Below are 17,566 nucleotides of genomic sequence, written 5' to 3' on the forward strand. Positions count from 1 at the left end.
GTACACGTAGTTAAGCCTTTGAATGTCACTTTAAGCTGTAAAGAAGTGTCTTGAAGAATATCTAGTCTAATATTATTTACTGTCATCATGGCAAAGATAAAATAAATCAGTTATTAGAGATGAGTTATTAAAACTATTATAATTAAAAATGTGTTAAAGAAAATCTGCTTTCCATTAAACAGAAATTGGGTAAAAAATAAACGGGGGGCGAATAATTCTGACCTGTCAGGGCTCAACAATAAGGACTGCCCGATGGCCCAGGGCCAGCGTGAGAGATGCTCGGGACAGTAGACAGAATCATTGCTGGCCCGATCGGGGCAGTGCTGCCTTGTCACTAAATTTAAATAGACGGCAACATGACCATAACATCAAATTATGAGGCTAAAAGAAAACGTCTGTTTCTAACGTTGTGGAAACATTTAAATGAGTACAGCACGAAAAAAAAATTTTGAAGTGATGTTTTGCATAGTTTGTCGTCACTTTTAAGTCAGCCACCTTTTTTTTTTGGAATAAAATACCTGCGCATTTTCCATACTGCTATGTTTTACTGCTAAATATTTAACATTTTTCAAACATTTAAATTCTGCATTCACATACATTATTTCGTGACACATTATTTAATATATGTGGCTAATAAATAGCAATTAACTTTTTTTTTTTTTTTTCGCGGGGCCATTGAAAATTTTGCCAGGGCAAGTAAAAATCTGAAACACTGGTCCAATCGGGCCAGTTGAAAAAATCTTTAGCGTTGAACCCTGCCTGTACATATTACAGGTACAACAAAATAACTAAACCAGAAATAAACATACAAGTATCGGCAAAAATATCCAATATACTCTAACAAAATGTGCAAATTTCTGTTTAGTAAAAAGTATTAGTCTTCCATTTGAGATGACACTCAACTGTATACTAGACACTTGAATGTGTAAGTGCATAAGTGTTTAGTGTGCTATTTGGGACGCAACTATTGATTTGTGTTGTTTCTCCTCTCCCACAGCTGCTCAGAAAGAGACACATAGGAAATGACATCGTCACCATCGTTTTTCAGGAGCCTGGTGCTTTGCCCTTCACTCCCAAAAACATCCGCTCGCATTTCCAGCACGTGTTCGTCATCGTCAAAGTGCACAACCCCTGCACTGAGAACGTCTGCTACAGGTCAGTCACTATGAGCTCTGAAGGTCAGCTATTATAACATAATTCCTAAATGATTAGCCGCTTTTCCACTATCATGCTGAATCGTTCGTTATGCTGAACCGTTCCGTTCTGTGCCAAACCAGGCCAGACAGCACTGATAATGCATCAAAGAGCATAAAATCACCAAGAGGCAACACTCTAGTGCGATTTTGGAAACAGCCACTAGATGGCGCGGCAGCCATTTTTAAATGAAAACTCCAATAGAACAACAGCAAATTATAAGTCTGTGAAATAAACTATTAAAAGTGCTGATAATTTTGCTAGTAAGTGTTGTATTGTCGTCTTTCAGGTTGTATCTCAGCTTTAATGCGCTTTTTAAATAGATTAATAAAAAAACAAAGCAGCTGCTTGCCATCGCGACAGCAATAAGATCCAATGGACAGCCGACCGATTTCACTCCAAAATGGCGGAATCCGGGGCTGTTGCAATGGAACGTTCTATTGAGTGTCGCCTCTTGTTCATTCGAAGCTCTTTGCTGTCGTGCTGCAACAAAGCTCTTTGAAACATTACATCAGTTGTTGCCTTGGTAACGCTATGCAAGCGGCTCCCTTTGTTCAATTAAATTTAAATATTAGCTGAAACTTGTGTTTTCATGTTTAAAAAAAACGAAAGCAACAGTGTGACTGAGCACTGTTATGCCGACATCGATGGTGTTAAGTGTATCTTTATTCGCTTTATTCAATGCGCAGCAGAAGAAAAAGTTTTTCAGCGGTGCATGTAGTCGTTGGTAAAGTTCTCACCTGAATCACAGCGAGTTTTTGTGCTACCAAATTCAGCGCTGCATGCAATAAGCACACGCTCAGTCAGGCGAATTAAAGGCCTCATTGCCTAGGATGTCAATCAAATTAATCAAGCTCTAGACATGACCAAACAATAGGCTTTATTATTATTTCTAAGATTTTAGATGACGGGTTAATAGTTATATTATACATGGTTACTTATATTCAAGTCAATGAAATATTAACTTTATTAAATAAAATATCTTCATAAGAAGATGCAGGGTGTGAAGATGCACGATGTGCAGCTCCTGAAACTACGGATACTGGAAGCCTGTGCTGGCATTTCTCCTACGGTGTTGCTATCAGTGTGTGAAGAGGAGTAGAAGAGGGTTGCATTGACAATCCACCACAATGAGCAGCACATTGAACACATTTTATAAGTATTCAGAAACTTGTAAATAACTCATGAAAGAATAAAGTTAGAATAAAACCAAGCACACCATTGATTTTCTTGTGAAATTCCCAATAAGTTTGATGTGTCACATGACCCACTTACTGATGACAAAAACAAAAGTTGGATCCAAGATGGCCGACTTCAAAATGGCCACCATGGTCACCACCCATCTTGAAAAGTTTGCTCCCTCACATATACTAATGTGCCACAAACAGGACGTTAATATCTCCAACCATTCCCATTTTATTAAGGCGTATCCATATAAATGGCCCACCCTGTATTATGCTGCTGAACAAATCGCCCCAAAAGGGGACAGTAAAGTCTACAGTAACCATCAGAGCTCTCTCAATACCACACTGCAGATAAACTATTACACTGTAATACCCCAAATGATTGATTTCATTAAGAATTGAATGTTTTTTGGTGTTGTAGCTCATGTCCATGTGTTGTGTGCTAAGTCTATATATTGGTTATTGTGACAGGCCTAGCACACCCTCAAATCTCTCCTCATTTTTTCTGCAGTGTTGCAGTTTCCAGATCGAAAGACGTGCCTCCATTCGGCCCTCCAATTCCCAAAGGCGTGACTTTTCCCAAATCAGCCGTGTTCAGGGACTTCCTCCTGGCCAAGGTGATCAACGGCGAAAACGCGGCTCATAAATCTGAGAAGTTTCGTGCCATGGCCACCCGAACGCGCCAGGAGTATCTAAAGGACCTAGCGGAGAACTTTGTAAGCACGACTACTGTGGATTCAGCGGTGAAGTTCAGCTTCATTACTCTCGGAGCTAAAAAGAAGGAGCGGGTTAAACCACGGAAAGACGCTCATCTGCAGAGTAACGGCGCGGTGACCTGGAGCGTGGTGGCCAGAGATTTCGGCCAATCAACAGATGTTGAATGTCTGCTGGGAATGTCCAATGAGTTCATCGTGTTGGTGGAGGAAGAGTCCAAAAACGTGATCTTCAACTGCTCCTGTCGGGACGTGATCGGATGGTCGTCTGGAATCATGAGCATCAAGATCTTCTACGAGCGCGGAGAGTGCGTGATGTTTTCTGCGCACGATAACTGCGGGGAGGACATTCGGGAGATCGTGCAGAGGCTGGAGGTGAGAGCATTTCTCTGGGATTTATGAGATGTTTGGTTTATGTTTATTTCTTTTTACCATCAATTTTTGTTTTTATTTAGTATTTTTCGAACACAGAAAAACATGCCATAGAAAATCTGCATGTAGCAAAGTGCGCAGATATACATGTAATACCCAATATACAGGTTGTTGAATAATAGTATTACTAATAGTGCCAGCAATAACAACAATAGTGGCAATAAAAAGAAAAAACTGAAGAGTAAAGACAAGGACATACTAAAACAAAAAATTAATAATAATAAAAAAATATATATATATTTATATACATATTAGGCTTGGGCGGTAATACGGTAATATGGTATACCGCGGGATCTAAAAATAGCTACGGTGTCAGTTTTAATACCGTTATACCGTCAAAAAAAAAACAAAAAAACAATGCACTTAAATATGAGACAAGTATTAAATATTAGTTATTATTTATTAAATGCCTACAAATACGTATGTGTGATTGTCATCATGGAACAGTGTGGAGGAGAGAAAGAGAGAGAGAGAAAGGTGAGGTGCCGAGTCGCGCACCAAGTGACCTGCAGTTTGGCAGTATGTCTAGTTTCGACCGAATCAGAAGAGAGAAGTGGTAAATGCGAACTAGAGTGAGCGGCGTATCTGAATAGGGGCGTGTGCGTGCGAGACATACCTGAAGAGCGGTTGGGGTGAGTTGTGCGCGACGTACCTGAAGAGCTGTGAGGGATGCGCTACAGAGGGGTGTGCGACGTATTTAAGGACCAGACGGAAGTTGCGCGATTTCGGGAGATTATCAATCATTTGCAGGCATCCAGCAGTCGCTATGCGTTTGCGGGATACTCCCGGAACTTCCAGGAGACTTGGGATGTCTGTGAATATGTGTGTGTGTGTGTGCATGCGTGTGTGCTTGCGTGCGTGCGTATTTGTAATTTAGAGAAAGCGTCCTGCGCCTATCTCTAACGCCCTATTCACCCGGGGCATCAGCGTCAACGCTTCCCATTCACTTTGAATGGGCGATGTCAGACGTTACCGAACTGCATTGTGGATCCATCGGCGCCGCTTCAAAGGCATTGCTCGCTGCAGATGTTGGGACTAGCTCAACTTTTCAAGCGCCGACGGAAGCGTCAACCAATCAGATCGCTGTATGCAAATACACCAGCTAGACAGTGGCCTATTGCTGACTGAATTTCATTGGCTGAGGCTGCTATGAGGATCGCTTCAGCCCCAACTTCAGACACGCCTTCAATCAAGCCTGGACGCTGAAGCCCCGTGTAAATGGGGCGTAATACGAACAAGACAGACAGGTGACTGCAAACCTAAGGTTGCATATCAATATTCAGTTTCTGAATGGTTTAGGCACAAGCCAACAGTTTGGTGATGCTGTCTGAGCCTTACGTCTTAATTGTTTTTATTATGCACGGTAATACCGGAGGCTGAGGTAAAAAAGGGAGGAGGTTTGATGGTATCAAAATTTGGATTCCGCCCAAGCCTAATACATTTACACATACACAATAAATACATACACATAAAACAAAAGGCAATAAGCCAAATCTGTATTTAGGAGTCTCTATGCATTTGCATACAACTCTATGCACCACATACACTCTTATAGGGTTATAAATAGTATATAGACGTCTCAATAGTCCTAGCTGGCATCCTTAAAAGCTAGATACTGATAGTCGAGCGACTTTAACAGGCTTGAACATTCAGCCAAAAGCACAGATGAGGAGCAGCGCCAAGAAAAACACTAAACCCACGGCAGTCAGAAATGTCAGACATCGATATGTTCCTCTGAGGAATCCTGTAAGAGGATTAGGATGATTTCTGAAGCTCATTCAGGACAGATTCCATCAGGCCCAGCTCTTCACAGGTAGACATGACCATACTGTATGTACAGCAGGGCGTTTAATTAAGGATCCCTTTACTTTCTGATAAAACACCAAGCCTGGAGATCCCCACAGAATAGTGATTTGAGGAATAATTAGATCGTTACCCAAGATAACACCACCACTAGCTTTCTTTTACAGCCTGGAGAGGAGAAGAGTTGGCATGTTTTGAGTGGGACTGATTGGATTTGGATAAGGGAAAGGATTGAGTTGAGGAAAAAGATGTCTGAATGAAAGTGTCCTGAAGTGTTCAGGAAGATGATTAAGAATGGAGGCTTGTTTCTGATGCATAATAAAAATAAAGAAAGGCAGAATTGCATGATGTAAATTTAATAGGATTGCAAGATAACGGTACGTTAAAGGAGAAAGTTTGAATTTTTGGATGCAAACAGAAAGAAAGAAAGAAAGAAAGAAAGAAAGAAAGAAAGAAAGAAAGAAAGAAAGAAAGAAAGAAAGAAGGAAGAAAGAAAAATAAAAAAGAGAGAAAGGAAGAACGAAAGAGAGAAAAAAACGAAGAAAGAAAGAAAGGAGAAAAGAAGAAAGGAAGGAAGAAAGAAAGAAGGAAGGAGAAAGAGAAAGAAAAAGAACAAAAGAATAATGAAAGAAAAAAAGAATGAAAGAAAGAAAGAAAAAAAGAAAGAAAGAAAAAAGAGAAAGAAAGAAAGAAAGAAAGAAGAAAAAACAAAGAAAGAAAAATAGAAAAAGAAAGAGAAAGACTAAGAAAAAGGAAGAAAAAAGAAAGGAAGACAGGAAGAAAGAAAGATAGGTGGGTGGGTGGGGGTGGGGTTGAAAGATGTAAATTTGGGAGAAATCTGATTTGCAAGATGTAAAATATGAAATAGGAGGAGTAATCTTAAAGCGGAAATGAAGCACTCGGTCAAGTTTATGTTATTTTGTTATTTGGATTCCACTTTAATGAAAGTATATTAAACAGACTCGATTAATGTAACCATTTAGCAGAAAACAGCATGTTTCGCCATAGATTTTAGACCTAGGGCACAGCCATCTTGGAATGTCGCTGCTGGGCTCGAAATAGCGACCATTTTGGTCGCATATGCGCCCGAAATTTAAGCTATGCGACCTCATAATATATATTGGGAGCATTCGTGCGACTGCATATAATGGTTGTAGTGCGACCTGTTTTGGTTTTTATCTAAAAACGTATTAAAATCGGTCTTCCCTGCCGCTATATTGGTTCATATTAGCTGTCAATCACTCAAGACTTTCCGCTGTCAGATGACCGGGAGGGAGCTTTTGTGACCGCGGGGAATGCAAACGGCTGAAGAGTGAAAAGTACACTGACTCTCGATTCGTTGCATGCACTGAGTGTTCAGCCAACACAATCTCACGGCAATTCGTAACATTGTCATACGTTTCCTCGTGAGATCAGGCTGCAACAGCGCAAATGTCCGCTAAAACAACATCGCCAAAGAAGCTTGCTGAGTTTAAACTGATGCGGGTTATAACAAAGAACAGTATTGCACCAGTGGTCATCGGGAGAATCCTGCTCTGACCCCCTCATATATTGGGCCGGCTGACTCGCATGCTTTCCCGCAAACACAGAAAAATTAAATTTAGCGCGTAACGAGGCTGAGCATTAACACAACACGAACCGAAAACAAAACTTTTAAAAGTGAGACTTTTCTTCCTTTCTTTTGTCCGTTCTTTCTTGAGGTGTAAATTATTTTTCTATTTAATTACCCATGACTGCTTTACAGCTTTCAGCATTGAATTGAATGAGTACTTATATTATTTAGTTTGTTTTGTAGCAGAAATAGGCTAGTATTTATTAAATTGACATGCATATAAAAACAATAGTACAAAATAGATATTTCTTACTACAATGCTTCATTTGTGTTTGATGCAAACCATCAATTTATTTTTCATAAAGTAACAGCAGGACTTTATATAGCAGATAACTTACATTAAAGCACATTCAAGGCAGCATGATGATGAGAAATATAATTCATTATTAGTATTATTGTCATCATCGTCATCATTAATATTTTATAATTATTCAACATTAATTTTAGAATTATTGCACAATATTAAATCATCACAGCATTAGTTAGATAGTTTTTTCTGGGTTTTGTTAGTCCCAATTGATGTTGTTTTCAGATACAATAAATCCCTTAATATACAACTTGTCGATATCATTAATTTTTGTTGACTGCTCCTAAATTTTTTCTGGTGCTCCTAAATATTTCAGGTTGGGAGCACCGGTGCTACCAAGTAAGAAAGTTAATTTTGAGCCCTGCGCTGTGTCTGACGTCACAGGGTTGGTTGAGTTCCCTGCGCTGAACAGAAACATTGGAAGTAAAAGAGACTGTAAAGCCTAATTTAACTCAATGCGTGAAGTTGTGGAAGTGGAGCTGCTGCAAATACAAGCATCAGATGTGTGTTGAATATAAAAGTAGATATATTTATTCTACTTTTCTTTTTTTCCTCTTTTAATTACCGATCATTTAATGCGCTTTGATTCACTCTTTGTATTACGCCGCCTGACTGGGTTTCCACCATGATTGTAACGGACTGAACACAGAGACTGGACAGCCTAATTTAACCCAATGCATGAAGTTGTGGACGAGCATCACAGTGTTACTGCAAATACAACAAATACAAGCATTAAAGTGTCTTCAGTTGAGTCTTTTTCTTTTGTTAATACTGTTCGATTGATGCAACTGAATCGATTCAGTTGTTCCGAAACAGAGATTAAAATTATTACAGTGTTGCTCTTTGCTCTTGGTGCGGTTCGCTTTCACACGGCAAAGTTTCTAAACGGAAAAAGAGCTAAAACAAGTCACGTGTAAGTAAACTCTCCTCACATTGGTCAGTTTCACGGTTTATTTTGCAGAGTCCCGCTCAGCTGTCAGGGGGTGGTGGTGGTTTGGTGGTGTTTGATGTTGCGCGCGACGTGTCTGAAGAGCGAGGAGGGATGCGGTGGGGAGGGGTGAGACGGATGCGAGATGTATTTGAGGACCGGAAGGGAGACGCGCAAATTCCGGGAGATTATCACTCGTTTGCAGGCACTCAGGAGTCTCTGTGCATTTGCAGAAGACTAAGAAACTTCCGGGAGACTTGGGATGTCTGGAATGACCTCCCGCCCTGCTCATAATTCTCTCTTTATATAGCCGTATGCCTATTACATATCCATAAAACACTGTGATATAACCGGGCTTGGATCGTATCGCTTTCTCACTGCAATCGATCCGCTCCAGAGTTCGTTTCAATCAAGCCGAGACCACCTCATTCAAGCGATCTCGGCTCGATTGTTTTGCCGTGGATCTGAGAGCGATTGGTGGTTTCACATATGCCAAACAAACCGCGCTAACTGGGCAAACGAGACAGGTTCTGAAACAAAAGTCTAGGTGTGAAAGCACTCTAAAGCCTGGTTTATACTTCTGCGTCAAGTGACCGGTGTAATCCACGGCGCATGCAACGCGTGTAGCTGTGCATTTATACTTCTGCGCGCTGTCTCCGTTGGTCTGCATTAACACTTCCGAAACGCTAGTTGGCAGTGAGGTGTAAATGTTCCTGTGTGTCGAGTTTCTTTGGTGCTGTTTTGCTTTTCCTAATCACTTCCTGGATGTACAAGTGGCTCAAAATCGCTCATTTTGAGGCAGGAACTGGCAGACGTGCAACAACTTTAACTATGAGGTAAACACAAAACAAAACTTTCCATCCGGAGCTCCTTCACGGGACTCCACACTTGTAAACAATCGCTCCATACGGGTCGCGCCAATCGCGCGGCTCTAGGCCTCGCCCAGACTCGTCAGCGCTACCAACCCCACCAATCACAGAGCTTTCGCTACGCGTCGTTGCGACGGGTAGTTACATTTTTTGAGAGGTGCACGTCTGCGACGGCTACAGTGAAGGGCTATGCGTCAATGCCGTAGCATACGCGTGTGTTTGACGCAGAAGTATAAATCAGCCTTAAGTCACGTCTGTAACTCGATCTCTCAACATGTATGAAGGATAAAAACCTGCCATAAGAAACACCGCGCTGATCTTAGTTTGGTTTGAACACGAGCAGAGGTGAGGGAGGAGCTGTAGCAGTGAAAAGTGAAAGTACCCGCCCCCATTACTTTCAGAATCAGTGATTCACTCTGTGTATTATGCTGCCTGAATGCCTGTGGTTACAACTAGGTCCGGTGCTGACGTAATGGGGGCATAAAAAAAAAACTTTAAAACACCCGTCCCGTATTGATTCAAAACAGGATGCACATTTTCTTTCTCTAATACAAGACGATTCAGTATTTTAAGCGACGGCTGGCAACCCTACTCGCACTTGACGCTTCATCTGTATCTGGTGTGAATGCACCATAAGACCAAGCATCTGTTCAAATGTGCAAAACTGGTGCAAGTGTGGGTTAAAGTGTCAGGCGGTTTGTCAAACCCACTTACCTGTGTGAGGCACACTCAGAATCATGAATCAGAGTCATATGTTAGTGTGAGTGAGTGGTGTTATTGAATGCTTTGGGAACGGGCAGATCTGCAGGGATTACTGAGCTCCGCTGGGTGCGAGCAGGATTACAGCCTCCTGCGTTTGGCCTCATTTCCTGCCACTGCCAGCAGACTCGATGATCCCACAACACATGTTTCTCATTCAGGAGTCGTCATGACACAAACCCTGTGTCACCTGTCTGCGCTTCGGTGATTTGATGGAGATTATAAATTGCCATGTTGGTGACACAATAGGATTGGGTTTATATGAGGACGACAGCATCTTCATTATGATGCAAAGCAGAGAAAGGGGATGTTCACACCGTCTGAAAACTGTGCTCTGCAACTGTGTTGAAAAAAGACCCCTAGCGTTCCAAAAAACACTTGTCATGCTAACTTACTAGGGCTGTTCAATTTCAGTTTCAATTCTGATTTTGGCCTCCAGCGATTATGAAAAAACATGAATCAAGATTAAACGATTATTGCATCATATCCTTCCCCTTTCCAGCAGTGCACATGTCTTTCACTGCAGAGCTCGGTTTCACATGAAAATGAGTAAAAGCATGTAATGGAAGGTGACTTTTGCAGCATGGGATGCGCTTCATTTGTTGATGTTTTTAAAAATGCAAAAGAATGCTGTTGTGTGTGTGTGTGTGTGCTGATCCTCTGCAAGCAGAACACACACACACACACACACACACACACCATGTAGTCATCTCACAGTGAGTGCCTAAATGTTCATTTACACTACCTGACAAAAGTCTTGTCATGGATCCCAGTTGTAAGAGCAACAAATAATGACTTAACTTGTAGCTGATCATTTGGAAAAGTGGCAGAAGGTAAATTTTTCCCATGAATGATCTGTTGAGCTGCATCTCAATCATCACAAATACTGCAGCAGACCTACAGGAACCAGCATGGACTCAAGATTCTCACAGAAATCAGTCAAGATTGGTGAAGGAAAAATCATGGTTTAGGGTTGCATTCAGTATGGGGACGCGCGAGAGATCTGCAGAGTGGATGACAACATCAACAGCCTGAGGTATCAAGACATTTGGCTGCCCATTACAGACATCCCAGGTCTCCCAGAAGTTGCGGGAGTATCCTGCAAATGCATAGAGACTCCCGGATGCCCACAAATAAATCATAATCTCTTGGAAATCACGCGTCTCCCACCCAGTCCTTAAATACGTTGCACACCCCTCTCTCCACCGCATCTCTCCTAGCTCTTTAGGTTTGTCATGCGCAACTCACCCCCACCACTCTTTAGGTACATCGCACGCAACTCACCCCCACCACTCTTTAGATACGTCGCTCGCAACTCACCCCCACCACTCTTTAGATACGTCGCACGCAACTCACCCCCACCACTCTTTAGATACGTCGCTCGCAACTCACCCCCACCACTCTTTAGGTACATCGCACGCAACTCACCCCCACCACTCTTTAGGTACGTCGCACGCAACTCACCCCCACCACTCTTTAGGTACGTCGCTCGCAACTCACCCCCACCACTCTTTAGGTACATCGCACGCAACTCACCCCCACCACTCTTTAGATACGTCGCACGCAACTCACCCCCACCACTCTTTAGGTACGTCGCTCGCAACTCACCCCCACCACTCTTTAGGTACGTCGCGCACAACTCACCCCCACCGCTGTTTAGGTACGTCGCTCGCAACTCACCCCCACCACTCTTTAGATGCGTCGCACGCAACTCACCCCCACCACTCTTTAGGTACGTCGCTCGCAACTCACCCCCACCACTCTTTAGGTACGTCGCGCACAACTCACCCCCACCGCTGTTTAGGTACGTCGCTCGCAACTCACCCCCACCACTCTTTAGATGCGTCGCACGCAACTCACCCCCACCACTCTTTAGGTACGTCGCGCACAACTCACCCCCACCACTCTCTTTAGGTACGTCGCGCACAACTCACCCCCACCGATGTTTAGGTACGTCGCTCGCAACTCACCCCCACCACTCTTTAGATACGTCGCTCGCAACTCACCCCCACCACTCTTTAGATACGTCGCACGCAACTCACCCCCACCACTCTTTAGATACGTCGCGCACAACTCACCCCCACCGCTGTTTAGGTACGTCGCTCGCAACTCACCCCCACCACTCTTTAGGTACGTCGCTCGCAACTCACCCCCACCACTCTTTAGGTACGTCGCTCGCAACTCACCCCCACCACTCTTTAGGTACGTCGCACGCAACTCACCCCCACCACTCGCGCACAACTCACCCCCACCACTCGCGCACAACTCACCCCCACCACTCTTTAGGTACATCGCACGCAACTCACCCCCACCACTTTTTAGGTACATCGCTCGCAACTCACCCCCACCACTCTTTAGGTACGTTGCGTGCAACTCACCCCCACCACTCTTTAGATACGTCGCACGCAACTCACCCCCACCACTCTTTAGGTACGTCGCTCGCAACTCACCCCCACCACTCTTTAGGTACGTTGCGTGCAACTCACCCCCACCACTCGCGCACAACTCACCCCCACCGTTGTTTAGGTACGTCGCGTGCAACTCACCCCCACCACTCGCGCAACTCACCCCCACCGCTGTTTAGGAACGTCGTGCGCAACTCACCCCCCCACCGCTGTTTACCCTGCTGAAAAATCCAGCTTAAACCAGCCTAGGCTGGTTGGCTGGTTTTAGCTGGTCGACCAGGCTGGTTTTAGAGGGGTTTTGGCCTCTTCCACGCTGGTTTCCAGCCATTTCCAGCCTGGTCTTAGCTGGTCAGGCTGGAAGATGACCAGCTAAAACCAGCTTGACCAGCCTAGCCAAGCTGGGAGTCCAGCCAAAACCAGCTATGTCCAGCTTAAACCAGCCTGGAAATGGCCAAAACCCCTCTAAAACCAGGCTGGTCAACCACCTAAAACCAGCCAACCAGCCTAGGCTGGTTAAAGCTGGATTTTTCAGCAGGGTAGGTACGTCGCGCACGACTCACCCCCAATGCTCTTTAGGTACGTCTCGCACACCCACGCCCCTACTACTCAGATATGTTGCTCACTTTCGCCGCATTTTGTGACAGGATAGTCTATACACACACAGCTTTCTGACGCTGCCTACCGAGTGCATCTAAGCTACCAAGAAATGTAGTTGATGAGTTTTTGATGAATGAGTTTTTTTTTTTCTCCCATTCGCCGTGCGGTATCAAACATTGTATTAAACTACACTCTTCCAGCAGTTTCTCGCATCCAATATCTCGTTTGTCGCGGGGGACATGCAGGAAACGTTCCTGAATGAAAGTGAAAGTGCCAAACTGCAGTTAAAGTCAACAAATTAATAATTCGGCAAGTAATTTCATTACTGATGTCCATGTAAATGCAGTCACTGTCTTTCTCGTGCTCGTGTCTGTATCTAGAAGTATCACTGTAAAACACCCGAGAGGAGAGGAACAGTCACGCCAGCATGTCAAATAGACCACAGTGAGAGAGAGAGAGAGAGAGAAATGGAGTACTTTCATTCTCTCAATTGCAGTGAAATTTCTGCTGTGTTAGGCCGTACTCACACTAGGTACAGTTGCCTCGAACCGGGCCACAGCACGCTTGTCCCCCCTCCCGTCTCCCCCGACGGCCCGCGCTCACACCATATCGGGCCTCGGCACGCTTACGTCATCGCTGCTGCGCTGTTCAGAAGCGCTCTCTATGGCAAGCCTTTTTAGTATTTAAATCTTTGTTCTGACTCCATAAATATATTTAGATATCTCTAATTATATTTTGACTAGTCATAATTATAATTTGACTAGTCAGAATAACATTTAGAGATATCTGCAAATATTTTTCAATGGAAGTCAATGGAGGAATATGACTAGTCATAATATATTTGCAGATATCTCCAATCTGATTTCGTACTAGTACAATTGTAATTGCAGATATCACTAATTGTCATTCTGACTAGTCGAATTATAATTATGACTAGTCAAAATATAATTAGAGATATCTCTAAATATATTTATGGATAGTCAGAACAAGGTTTAAATGCTAAAACGGCTTGCCATACGCTCTCACTCAGCAGCACAGTGGAGATTTCTCTAGTTATATCCTTTCAGTCGTTTGATATGCCGTCAAATATTTCGCCAAACAGTCCTTAGGGATGCGGGGACATGCAGTCAGATATTTCGCCGAACAGATCCGCCCCTTTTGGCGCTCATAAACAATCATTAAGCTCTCGTGCTGCAGGATTGAGGAGGTCTGCTGAAGGTGCAGCTGTCGTGCTGTGAGGAGTTCTCGTCTTTAATAAACTACGGCAGTTTGCGTTCACTGAACAGTAAGAATGATTAATAAATCCATATCAAACAGCCCCTTAAAAGTCACGTCTCGCTTTCGGTTTCGGGCTTTGGCGCGTTTTGCACTCACACACAAGCGTACCGCGCCAAAGCCCAAGTGAACCGCGCTCAGGCACACCTCTTCCAACCAGGCCAGGGCCGGCCAAGTGAACCGTGCTTGAGCCCGATTCAGCGCACTCACACTTCTCAAACGATCCGGGAAACGGGCCTGGGCACGGTACGGATGGCATAGTGTGAGTAGGCCCTTAATGAAAGACTGTCCAGCATACACACACGCAGTGAAATAGTGCACAGTATCTGAGTTTTAATTAGTTGGAGCATTGTAAATGTTTGCGCTCGCCTCCCTTGCCATAGCGCATATGAGATAAATGACGTCAGTACATAATAACCGGTTATGATTATTACTGAACCGATACCGAATTGTCTGCGTCTGCATTGCGGTGCACCAAAGAAACAATTAATTTTGAAACCCCTACTCGACACTCCCACCTAAACAGAGCTGGACTCACCCATTTTCCTGACATTTTTCAAACTAGAGTTGTGAAAACACATTGCTGAGGCAGGGGGGTTTCATGGCCCTTTAAAGTCAAAGCGCAGCAGGTCAGAGCAGAGCTGGTGTCCTTTTTTCTGTGTTCATCACACACTGAGACAGACCAGCCGAACACTCGCACCTCAGGGGCTCCAGCACTGCCAGACCGACTGTGTGTGTGTGTGTGTGTGTGTGTGTGTGTGTGTGATCTGAGCTCGAGCGGGAAAATGACATCCTGTACCTGAAGAGCATCCAGCCAAGATCCAGCATGACCGCATACATTTGCATACTAAATGAGCCAATGAAAATCAAGGACAGGATAGGTCCGCTAACTGCTTATGCTAATCATGCCCTCTTATTTGACTTCCCACGTCTCCTCTAGTACAACAAAAGCTGTGCCAGTTCACACTTAACACCCATCATTAACACCTTTTAATGGGATTTGCAGTATTTATTCTGAATTATTTATTTGTGCGCCTCATCATTAAATATTATTTTAAAGGCAGCTAGTTATTTTAGAGTACCCACAATATGTTTGGATCCAGTGTGTTCAAGTGTTTGAATTCTTATTATTTGCTGGCTTTAAATTAATTCCGGAGACTTGCATTATTCCAGTTTGATGCAGACCTGCTTCTGTTTGTGCTGGGAGTTGGACGAGGAGGATGATGAGTAGAGCTTTACAATTCAGCCTCGGTTCTTTCTTTGGTTAGACAATATTCAGGGCCCTATCATACACCTGGTGCAATAAGGCACGAGACGTTTGGTGTGATTTGTTGCTATTTTCAGAACAACACAACCCTAATTTTTACATTTTGCGCCACGTTGGTTATATAGCAAATCCATTTGCACCACTTTGTTTACTCATGGGTGTTCCGATCTGAAAAGGAGGTGTTAAGGCGCATTGTTGACGCGTTGCTATTTTGAGGATCTGGAATAGACCGTGCCATTGACCAACTAAAAGCTGCTCTAAAGTCTAAAGTTGAGCGTGTAATGCCTAGTTCAGACTGCGTGATTTTAGCCCCGATTTTGGCTCGCCGACAGGTTTTGAGAAATCGCAGACAAATGCCTAAAATCACAGGCAAATCGCTGCTCGTGCACGTGAGTGACAATCACACAGTATGAATTATCAAAGACGCGATCTGAGAGAATCGCCGATGAGTCGCCGATGCCTGAGATATTTGGCGTGCTGAATATCTGGAGCTGTCGGCGATTCAAATCATGCCGTGTGAATTGAGTTTTGACTGAAAATAATATCAGCAATCGCCTACAGCCAATGAGAGAGCGGCATTCACTTGTGTGTGCGTGTGTGTGTACACCTGCTGCAGGCCAGCGGGAGGCTGGGGGAGAAGTTAAAAGCGCTCTTTTCGGTTTATTTGGACCCACGAAATGGAGGAAAAACAAGTGGAGGTTTGACAGGACTCAGGAGCAACCGTGTCTGTTTGATATTTCATACAGAAAGAAATTAGTTTATTATCAACGTTGAGGAGAAATGGCTAATTCCCTTTAAACCCAGGTGAGCAAATATGTACATTTTCTACCCCATTAAAGGCTTCTTTCTCATTATGTAGTTAATAACAAAAGATATACGAAGTGTTTTTGGCTGTGAGACGTAGTTTGGATGAAGTTGTCATAAATCATGCATAAATAAAAAGTCATGCAATGTGAAAGTCCCTGTCGCCGATCCATCTTGCAGTGTAAACAAAGCAGCGACAAAACGCTAGCCCAGATAGTCAAGCAGTGTGAAAACATCTGTGACACGACTACTTTCAAAATCATGCAGTCTGAACTCAGCATTAGTTATGCACCTATGCAGGTCCAAACACTTACACATTGCTTAATACACACAGAATGAAGGCAAGGCAAGTTTATTTATATAGCACATTTCATACACAGTGGCAATTCAAAGTGCTTTACATAAACAGGAATAAAAGAAACAAGTAAAAAAATAATACAATTATTAATGAACAGCAACACACAAATATCTTTACATAAATATAAAAGCCGCTGCCTCCATGCCTCATTTCGAGGGGCTTTTTTAATTTATTCATGACAATTTGCATTTATAAAATGTGATTATTTATAGCAGTGTTATTTATTACAAGTATATTTATATTTGTTTTAATAAACACAAGTCTAGATTTGTCCACCTGTGGGGTTTTGGAGATGTCTGCATCACCATATGGGGCATAAGAACAGGAGGTGTGTTTGGACATAACCACACTTCATTATTATTGTTCATTTATTAATTTGCTGGAGAATAGAACTGAATTTAGAAATAGTTTTGAAACAAATCTTTGCACTTAACAAACTAAAGTAAATATGTCGGCTAATGGATGTGTTCAGTGGAGCGAGTTTCCACCGTTTCCTCACTCCACCAAAGTAAAGGAGTAAAATAAAGAATAAAGTAAAAAGAAAGAGGCTGAATGGAGGAGACTCGTTCTTTACCCTTCCGCTGCAGATGCTCTGTTTAACTGTTTTTCCACTAGCGAAGGGTTCAATTTTCCCACTTACAAAGTTCCCCATGTAAATAGCAAATGTGCCATGGTGCAACATAACTGACTCTTAAAGGGAATGGGAGATGAGACTCTGAATGGTTTCATGCACATTATGCTAAAAACACACACAGAACTCATTAAGAGAATAAGCACAACCCTGTTAGACCATGCGCCAGGGTGCAGAGCATATTTTTCTATCTTTAAAACAGCAAAAGTGGATTCGGACACGACCTTATTGCTTTTGCACAATAAGCTTTAGACTTTGCATATAGATTGTTAAGAAATAAGCCATTAATGTTCAATAAAACTTCTTCAAAACTTGTTGATTTTTAAATAAAAAATGTAGCTTCATATTATTTAATAAACTCCACCCCCTTTTTAAATGACTTTTCTGATTGGTGTTTACTACCATGAGGGTGGGGCCAACCTGTCACT

General features: G+C 43.1%; 1 protein-coding gene and 1 long non-coding RNA gene across 15 annotated transcripts in view; one reads left to right on the forward strand and one right to left on the reverse strand.

Annotated features, from left to right (window-relative positions):
• Positions 1–17,566, forward strand: part of LOC100331556 (signal induced proliferation associated 1 like 2) — an 823,625-nt gene that overhangs the window by 152,142 nt on the left and 653,917 nt on the right. For all 14 annotated transcript variants that reach the window (XR_012388951.1, XR_012388950.1, XM_073920327.1 and 11 more), the window contains 2 exons: positions 998–1,155; positions 2,890–3,466. Coding sequence is in view for 12 of the 14 variants with exons in the window: in XM_073920327.1 (XP_073776428.1) it covers positions 998–1,155; positions 2,890–3,466 (735 nt within the window). In the remaining 2 variants the exon portion in view is untranslated. The remainder of the gene's footprint in view (positions 1–997; positions 1,156–2,889; positions 3,467–17,566) is intronic.
• Positions 15,678–17,566, reverse strand: part of LOC141377082 (uncharacterized) — a 62,955-nt gene continuing 61,066 nt past the window's right edge. The window contains exon 3 of the long non-coding RNA XR_012389002.1: positions 15,678–15,952. This is a non-coding gene — a long non-coding RNA (uncharacterized lncRNA). The remainder of the gene's footprint in view (positions 15,953–17,566) is intronic.

This window comes from Danio rerio, chromosome 13, assembly GCF_049306965.1.
Source record: "Danio rerio strain Tuebingen ecotype United States chromosome 13, GRCz12tu, whole genome shotgun sequence".
In the NCBI taxonomy this organism is placed as follows: domain Eukaryota; kingdom Metazoa; phylum Chordata; class Actinopteri; order Cypriniformes; family Danionidae; genus Danio; species Danio rerio.